General features: G+C 44.3%; 1 protein-coding gene across 1 annotated transcript; it reads left to right on the top strand.

Annotated features, from left to right (window-relative positions):
- Positions 1-5055: 5055 nt before the first annotated feature.
- unm_sa1261 (un-named sa1261) lies at positions 5056-9257 on the top strand (the record flags this gene model as incomplete). The annotated part of the gene is made up of 3 exons (XM_080524777.1): positions 5056-5227; positions 7784-7986; positions 8436-9257. 3 exons carry the CDS (start codon positions 5056-5058, stop codon positions 9255-9257), a joined length of 1197 nt encoding a protein of 398 aa, XP_080380903.1.
- Positions 9258-9898: the final 641 nt, after the last annotated feature.

The following is a 9898-nucleotide window of genomic DNA, read 5'->3' as shown; positions in this document are numbered from 1 at the left end:
ACAATAGATGCCTAACCAAGTTGATTAGACAACCATGTTTCCCAATCATGGAATGTGAAACCTTCTTCAAAAATAGGTGCTAGTAGGAACCACAGTGCTAGAACATTAAGATTGACAAACATATTTATCATTATCAGGTGAAGTTACACATGACCTACAGTATGTTGAAGGAGTGCTGGCGATTACGGAGAGGGGTTCTTGGAAAGATGATTGTGAAGTGATCCACACTCATTTAGCCACAGTATCTAGAACATATCATCCAAGCTACGTTTTTGAGAAATATTATAGCACAGTCTATTCAGCACTGGTATAAGATATCATGGTATCATATTCAGATGAACAACAGATATGTGTGTTTAGCCAGAGCAGCAGGTTAGAGGACTTTCCATTCAGCCAGTGGCTTGTGTTATGTAAACAAGCCCAGTGAAACCAGCTGACCTTGTTGCTGTTGTAGGTTGGAGACAGACACCAGAAAGCAATCCTCTCCATCCAACTATATGATTATGGTTGTAAAAATTATACCACTCAAATACACATCATACTAAAATATGTTAGATAAAAGACATACGTATAACAACTGATAGTTTGGGATACAGGCATTGTCTAAGCACTCTCTTATTCTAGTTCTAGTTCGCTCAGGGCACCAAGGTGCCACCCTGTCTGGCATTCCCCCTTGACTGGTGGAATAAACATTGCCACATAAACACAGTCCTTGGGACACAACCTTGTCTATCAGCAGAGAGTATGGTGCCCTGTGTGGGGAGCACGGAAAGGCAAGGGTGTGTCCAGGGATGTGTCGCCGCCGTACAGGCTAGCACAAAGCCCTGTGTGCAGGCTGACGCCCAGCCAAGGCCTGGCAGCTTTGATGTGCTCCACAGTTCCATGAACACTCTGGGAGTACAGGGGCTCAGGGCTAGCAGCAGCAGCAGCAGCAGCAGACTGGCACTAACACTCCTGAGGATGTGGCTGAGGCTGGGCGGCCAGGCCCTCTGGAAGGTACCCATACGGTAGAGAACAGGAGGCAAGGAGGAGGAGAGCACCCAAAGACACAGATATAGTTGAGCTCAGAAATGAACACACAGCCTTCACAGACATTAGAGTGGGATAGTGAGACATTGATATGGTAGAAGTATGAAGAGCTATTAGAATGATAGCACTGTGAGACATTGTGGTGCTGTCTTTACAGTGAAGATGATTTCCACTCTAAAATACTGGATACGCTGTGACCCTTATTATTCACTAGGTTTTATTACGTGTTGAGTTGCCATGACAACCAATGCATTCTCCTCCACACCGACTGACCTATTCACACAGATGTGGTTTTATAATACACACTGTACATAACTAGGGATGCACTGCTAACACCTTTTCATTGCTGATTCCAATTCCGAGTACTTTGAATATTGTCCGATACCAAGTACCAATGTGATGCAAGGCTCTTTTTTAAAATGTGAAATGCTACTATCACCCCTCGAAACACTTTCCTTGCAAATTTGTGACATGGTCTGGTCATTTGGGCTGCAAGTTGGCAACCAATCAAAATATTCAGACCTTTATTTTGAAACACAGAAATATATTTTATGGTTGTTGAAAATCACAACACAAACTCGCTAGTCAAGCCAAAATACTGCAGCACAAAACAAGCTGAGTGTGTCATTGATTTCCAACAACGCAAAAAAAGTCTGAACATTAAATCAGCTGCCGACTTGCGGACCAATTGACCAGACGTGTCACATTTTGCAGCAAGCTGTTTTACTGGTGGCTGTCTCAAGCGTGACAGTAATTCCAGGCTGCAAACATGGTTGTTATTGTTGTCACCACACTCGTGTGTCATCTCAGCCGTGCAGCCGTCAAGTCTACGCCATGTTTGGCAAGTTTTTTTTACTGCAGTTTGTGGCATGGCATCGGATCATTACATAGCATTCCCTATCTCCGATTCCTGATCCAGCATTTTAGACCACCATAGGCCCGATTGCCCTGTGCTTCTCTATGAAAATCTGTGTTCATTTGACTTAGAAATGTGGGGCAACTGTGACATGGTCTGATTAAACATTTACAGTAGACAGAGGTGAATTTGCCTCCACTCCTCAGTTAAACAAAGAACACATTACACTGCCTCAATGTTTTCCTTGAGTGCACTGGCCAAGATGGTCAATGGCCCAGGTAATTGAACTACCCGCCAGGCCAGCAAAACTGAAATTTCAATCCCAATGCATCAATGGAGAGTTGAACCTCTCTGGGAGAGTATTGCATCCATCTCTGTTCATGCACATAATACTAACAAGAGAACATCTTGTTCTGTAGACAAAAGAAACAGCTTCAAGAACACATTCATATAGATTGATGATAGATACACCAGTGCCATTTGAATGTGAACATAACCAAGACAAAGCGGAGAGAGTGGTGCAGAGTGTATGTAAGGACAGAGTGTGTCCCAGTGCCAGACTGTTCATTTAATCATGGACTGGGCAGCAATCATCCACATCGTAACCATGAGAGACAGTGAGTGCCAGAAGCAGTAAATCTCACAACTGTGATTCAATTTCATTCTGTTTTGAATGTCCTTGTCTGTCTGTCTTCATCTGTGTGACTTTTGACAGTACCATTAATCATTTTACATGATTGATTATTTATCTCTAGAAAAAAACATTATTTATCTCAGATTGTTTATCTCAGCTTGAGGTACAGTTTACCTGCAAACGAAGCACTGAAGTTGATATTAAGCTTGAGAGATGTTGACATTTTGTAGGTGTTGTACTGAATTTCTTAACGGCCTGAAGTATCGATTTGACATTAGACATGATTATTAGGTGCAAATGTTAAAGAACGGAGTTTGGCAGACAGCATTGATTGTTGGCCGAGACAGTTATTGCAGTGCTGCTCTTTCTGTACGGGGATAGTGGGTGGAGTGCATGTGTATGTGTGTGTGTGTGTGTGTGTGTGTGTGTGTGTGTGTGTGTGTGTGTGTGTGAGTGTGTGTGAGTGTATAGTATGTGTGTGGGTTGTTGTGTGTGTATATGGTCTGTGTGTGTGTTTGTGTGTGTGTGTGTGTGTGTGTGTGTGTGTGTGTGTGTGTGTGTGTGTGTGTGTGTGTGTGTGTGTGTGTGTGTGTGTGAGGAGAGCAGGACACAGATGACTATTGCTCAACACTTTCGGTGATTGTCACATTTAACTATAGTCATTTGGCACTAACACCAGCACTCCATTTCACCGCTGTCGCCTGCCTTTTAGTACACAGTCAGAGCTCCCTATAATCTGCAACGAGGAGAGAGATCGGTCCTCAGTGACCAAGCCTCTCTCTGCACCGCCCAGCTCTCCACCCCCCCCCCTGCAGTGCAGCCCCCTAAGGCCCTTCATTCACCAGATAGTGTTCACCTTTTCTCCAGTGTGTTATGCAAGACGAGTGTCACAGGGGGGGGTAGAATGGCCTGTGACGCAATTTAGACCCAGTAAGTGGTGCTTCAGCTGTGCCTTGAATACAAATGAGCTGAATCCCATTGAGGGGAAAACGTGGCAGGGGTTGGTGCTCCCTAAGGCCCTCTGGGGAATAACGGTGGCATGATTACCCCGGGGAGGGGAGTTGGGCTGGAGACTGTTGGCTGGTAAAGGTTGCATCAGTGCTGCTGCAGAGGAACAGCGCATAATTACTAAGGCTTGACTCTCCTTTCATCTCCAAGCTCTTTGATATGACAGGAGCCATGCTGGAGGATGTGTGTGTGTGTGTGTGTGTGTGTGTGTGTGTGTGTACGTGTGTGTGTTAATGTCTGTTTGTTGGCTCTGGACTGTTTCTATAGGTGGGAGTGGACAGGAAAGGCCTGGGCAGGGCTGTTCTGTGTTGTTCTGTGATGATGCCTTGACTGAGGCTAGTACCACATCTACAGTAGTACTCATGAGGGCCTGTGGTGGCCAGCTGGCTCCCCTGTGTGAAGAGCTCCCTCTGGGAACACACGCACAAGCTCCTGTACACACACACATACACACACACACACACACACACACATAATGGAGTGGAGTTGTCCCCCAAGACATACCCAGATGGACTTTATGCACAGGATGTACATCCTGTCTAATTCAACACGTTAGTGTCTTCATTAATGAGAAATGACACAATTCTGCAGCACCATCAGGGTTGTGAAGTCTATTCAGTCATTCAGAGATTTGGCCTCTGCGGGTGATGAAAGAAACGATATTGCAAATGAGTGTTACTTGGCTTCTCTCGTATCAGAGGGGGGAGAGAAACAGATCCACAGAGAGCTGAGACCAGCTTTACAAACTTTCACAAGCAAGGCAAGTTCAGAGGAGTGCTTCTCTAGAGTTTACAATTAGGTGAAGATCATAAACATCCCGTTACAAATGTCGTTGTCTTCTTTTCGCCCAGCTCCACAACAGTGATACCCTAATTGACACTCTGTAACTGGAGTTTACCTGGGTTCACTGTTCTCCCTGCGTTTCTCCATTCCTACTCAACTGGATGTTGAGTTGATGTTCTTTGTGACTGAGGCTCAACCTACAGAGTCAAAAAACACTTCTAAGAGGTATTGTGTAACTCACAGAAGAAATATTTCGAGAAGGTTTTAAAAGGCTTAACGGAAAGGAAGGAGCAGAATTTTGTATGAGAAAGACAGATCTGTAATGTGGAATGGGATTTATCCCTCTCCATTCCTACCTCTGCAGTTGTCCTGTGTTCTCCGATGGTGTTGCTTGCTGGGAAACAGAGGCCTGTGATCTTTCACACTTGAAAGGGGCTCCACATAGCGGAAAGTAGATCTTTGTTTACTGCAGGACTCAAAGGTTATATAAGAGCGTATTTGGCTTGGATACAAAACTCAGTCTTCTCTTTGATGTTGGTGATAACAAGAGGTGTGTGTGTGTGTGTGTGTGTGTGTGTTTGTTTGTTTGTGTGTTTTTTTTTATGAGCGGATGGATACAAAAGCCACAGTCAGTGATGGTGCCTATCTCTTTAACCTTGCTTTTCTTCCTTCTCCTCCTGTTCCTCTTCTTAGCAACGGCATTCACCAGAACATTACTCAGCTCCTGGCCTCTCCCTCTGGAAGAATGAGCTCCTCGTCCCATGTCTCCCGTGGCTCCATCGACATCCTGGAGGAACTCCAGCTTATCGCAGCCCAGAACCTGGAGAAGCTGGACATCAACAAGTACTATGAGGTTATCCGAGAGCTCGGCAAGGGGACCTATGGGAAAGTGGACCTGGTTGTTCACAAGATCAGAGGTGAGTCTCTAATGGAAATGCTCCTTCAACTTGGAATGTACTTCAGAAAAAGTTTAAACTTAGCATGTTCATTCTACTTTAAACCGTGTGTAACAGAGATTTTGAATCATACATGCAAATGTGCTTAGGTTATCTTTTATAGCCTGTATCTGCTCACTGTTTCTGTTGCTTGTTTGTTGTTATTTTATGTTGTATATTGTATGTTTTTATACTGTATGTGGTGTCTTTTTTAATTAAGTGCTGCTTTTCTTGGCCAGGGCTCATTTGAAAAAGAGGCTACTGTCTCAATATGACTACCCTGGTTAAATAAAGGATTAATAATAATAACCTGTATGCTGTTAGAAATGAGGCCATGCTGAGTACTTGTTATTGTTCTGGCAATGTCATGTAAATGTCATATTCATCAGTTATTAATCAGACGGAGACCATTAAAACATACTTGTTTTGTTTAATTTCTATGTGTTCATAATCTCTCTGATACACAAACCTAAAAGGTTTTCATGTTTTTCCTGGGGCGCTGAAGACTTGTTCAAAAGCTTTGAAGTATTCAAATTGAAAGAATTAATTTGGACACTTAATTAATTTTGATTCTAGGAAATACGCTCACTCTGTCCCTGGTTTTAGTTAAGCAATGAAGCATAAAACACATCCAGATTGCCAATCAAATTTCTATGGTCTAGCAAATCTGTTCAACCTTTCTGTCATAAAAGGCAAGCCAAAATGTTTACCATCTGCTCCTTCCAGCAGTAACTACAGTCTCTTTCATAGAACTCTTGCTGAAGCAGGTTAAATCCTTAACAAAATACAATTTCCTCTCCTATTCCTGGAGGAATATTGACCTTATAAAGCATCGAAGTGCACAATTTGACTGTATCTGTCCCCAGCACTTTGTAAAGCAGTGAAGCAACATGCCATCTGTCACTATCCAAAACCCTTATCACTTGTTCTTCATTAGACTGTAGTACCCAGACTCTGGCATGTTAAAACAGCAGACTGTGCACACTCCAGGATCACACTGCTAACACCATTACTGAATACCACCATTCTACCACCATTCTGCCCTACTCAGAAATGTCAGGCTATCAGCTGAGGGGATGAATTATGAATAGCTTTCCTACCATCTGAGATCTGTTGAATCGTATTTATGTTATAACCTCTAAATCATGCTGCTGTGTAATTGGGTTTTAGTGAGGCAGGCCAATTTTCAGTGGAATCAAAGCTTTGGGATTTAGGGAGGTTGTAAAACTGGGTATGAGTGTGTCTGTAGTCTTGTAGTAGTGTGGTTTTATGGAGGTGCACTAATGTTTTTGTTTTTTATTCACATTTACTCTCATTACAGAATATTATTTTCAATGTAGAGCATAGTCATTATCTATTTTCTAATTATCTAGATTACCCTGATCTATCAAAATTGCAGACATTCAGTATAGTTAAAACAGGTTTTTGCAGGTTTATAATGTCAGTAAATCTGACTTAATCGTGTTTGTAATTCAAATGAATAGCCTATAGGCTAAGCGAAACTAAAAGACTATGTTTTTCCTGGTCAGTGCCCTACTCACAAGCTCATAAAAAGGGTAGGTCAGACAGTCCATTGAGATATACAACTGTAGTGGCAGATGCATATGCTGGATAGTGGTTGAGAATTGAACAGTCTTTGCAAGTCTTTTGTTCAGCTTTGTATTGATATTGTTTTTCCGATGACTTGGCTGGTTTTCTGGTCTATGCCTTTGCATTATGCAAAAACAAAAGGGAAACGTCCTCTTGCAAATTGACCTTTCCTACAAGAGGTTGCATGGCATGCTCACTACCCTATGCCATTGAGCAGAGCTGAGGTGGTGCTATTGGAGAAGCATCTCTTTTCATCTGACCTAAAAGACCTATCGTGGCATCAGGGAGGGAGGTAGACATTGAGGCATTTGAATCTGGCAATTTTCCATCTGACTGTCTTGGGCATTCCTCTCCCAGATTCCTGCTAATTTCTGAGTGTTCCTGTCATTTGGGGAAATAGACTGTGGTTTGGAGGAGGTGAGGTTCTGAGCCAGTTCCTTGCAAGATTGCTTCGTTCTATTCCCCCCAGAGAGCGGAATGCATTTCATGCTTCCAGTGTCTTTACATTATATATGAAGTCAAAAGGTTTACTGGCAGGCTAAGAGAATCTTTTTTCCTAGTCATTGCCCCATCTCATTTTATTAGCATAGCACTGCCTCTATTGGAATGTGTTTACTGTTGCAAATAAGCAGTCACTTTCAATTTACTGCCAAATCCCCTGCATCAAAGCAGACCAGCCCCACATGGGTTTACCTCTTTGCAGGGAGTGTGTGTAGCGAGGTGATGGAACTAGTCCGACAGAGACTTTGGAATATTTATAAATCCCACTCAGCAAAAATGTAGTTGAGAAAAAAATCATGTTACCTCACTGAATTTGTTAAATCCTAGACAGGTTTTTAAATGAAAAATTGTATTAATTAAGTAACCTGCCCACATTTGCTCTAGCTATGGTGAAAAAGAACGGTGAAGCTTGGTATATGGATAACGAGACATTCTGTTCTTTTCTAGGCACAAAAATGGCCCTGAAATTCCTGAGGAAGAAAACCACCAAGCTGAAGAGCTTCTTGAGGGAATACAGCATCTCTCTCTACCTGTCACCCTGTCCCTTTATCATCAACATGTTCGGTATCGCCTTTGAGACAGACGAGTACTACATCTTCGCTCAGGAGTACGCCCTGGCAGGAGACCTCTTTGACATCATTCCCCCACAGGTGAGAGGAGTTGAGGCTGAGAGGTATTGATCTGTTCATCTTATAAAGGCAGGCTCTCAACATCCATTCTACTGAATAGCCTACATATCGATGACACTTGCAGCTGGAGAATAATGGGCTAATTTCACATGATTCATGTTTTAGCAGAGTAGTTGTGAGATTCTGTTTCTGTAATTCTATTTTTGTAATGGATCAGTTTACATAGTAACATAATCCAAATCATTATACAACAATCCCTCAAACCGAAGGTACTATTTTTAGAGGGTTATGTTCTACTATAAGTATCACACTGGATTAAATGCAGCTCTCATGTGCTATAGAAAGTTATTTGTGAGTTACATTCTAAGTCCTCAGCTTATGGCTCTTCACTCTTTCTGACGGAGGGCTTGTTGCGTGTCGGCCTCAGTGCACCTGTTTGACCTTCGTGTCCCCTCTTCCCTGCTCTTTAGGTGGGACTTCCAGAGACTGTGGCCAAGCGCTGCGTGCACCAGGTGGCCATCGCCCTGGACTACCTGCACTGTAAGAAGCTGGTCCACAGGGACATCAAGCCCGAGAACATCCTCATCTTTGACAAAGAATGCCGCAAGGTCAAGCTGTCTGACTTCGGCATGACGCGGCGCGCCGGCTCCCCAGTGAAGCGTGTGAGCGGCACCATCCCTTACACAGCGCCAGAGCTGTGTGACGCTTCCCGGCATGAGGGCTTCTACGTGGACTACAGCACTGACGTGTGGGCCTTTGGGGTGCTCCTCTTCTGCATGCTCACCGGCAACTTCCCCTGGGAGAAGGCCATGCCGTCGGACGCCTTCTACGAGGAGTTTGTGCGCTGGCAGAGGCGCCGGACGGGCACCGTACCCTCGCAGTGGCGCCGCTTCACCGACGAGGCGCTGCGCATGTTCCGTAGGCTGCTCTCCATCGAGCAGGAACGGCGCTGCTCCGTCAAGGAGGTGTTCAGCTACTTCAGCCACTGCTGGATGCTGGACACAGAGAACGGGAACAGTGTGGTCGGCCCCGGGGTCGGCGGGCCCCCCGTGGAGATCAGCTCCTCCTCGTCTGAAGAGGACGTGCTGGTGGACAGGCTGAAGCAGCAGACCTTGTCTCCCGTCTGCGGGGTGGCTAAGGGGGGCATCCTGATGGATTCAGTGGGAGCCCACTACTCCTCTATGTCCACCAACAGCTCCCCGTCCTCCACTGGCAGCTACGAGCGGGTCACCCGCGACAACAGCGGGGGCGGCCGCATCCTGGTAGCCACGCCCATTGAGATCTGTGTGTAGAGGTGGCTGCTACCCTCCAGGTGACGTGCACACACCTACACACACTCTATACTGTACACACCTACATATAAAGGATAACCAATAGAGAGAGATCGTCCTGACTGACAGAAGGGAGAAAGGAGCAGAGAAGATGAGGACAAATGATAGCTGGTGCTTTGTGTCCTGAGACATCCTCAAAGGTTGGAATGTTGCTTCACTGTGGGTTCTGACAAAAAGTTCCTGATGACAATTAACTCTGAGGGAATGACAAGCAAGTCAGACAATCTCAACCAGTAGCCTACTTAACATACATGTGTGGGTCATTTATTAATGTACTGTATATTCAGACCAAAATGAGTACAAACACTGGACAACTGCAGGAAGAAACTTAGGAACAACTTACTATTACAGTATGTTGAAGTGGAACTGATCAGAACCTTTATCTTCATAAAGCAATATGTTTTAGCAAAAAAATAAGTACCGGTACTTTGCAAAAATCTATGGCACGTGGCACACAATGGAAGGGAAAATAAGCGTTTTGGAATCAGCTGTAACTGCAAGTGAAAGACAATTCAAAGTGTAAAAAAAAGTGGTTATCATTGTGACTTTTACCATATTGCAATGTGAACAGAGGTACTATGTGTTTGTACTGTATACCCTAA

This window comes from Nansenia antarctica (genome assembly GCF_963989245.1).
Source record: "Nansenia antarctica genome assembly, chromosome: 2".
Taxonomy (NCBI): Eukaryota; Metazoa; Chordata; class Actinopteri; order Argentiniformes; family Microstomatidae; genus Nansenia; species Nansenia antarctica.
This window is presented reverse-complemented; position numbering and strand designations above follow the sequence as displayed.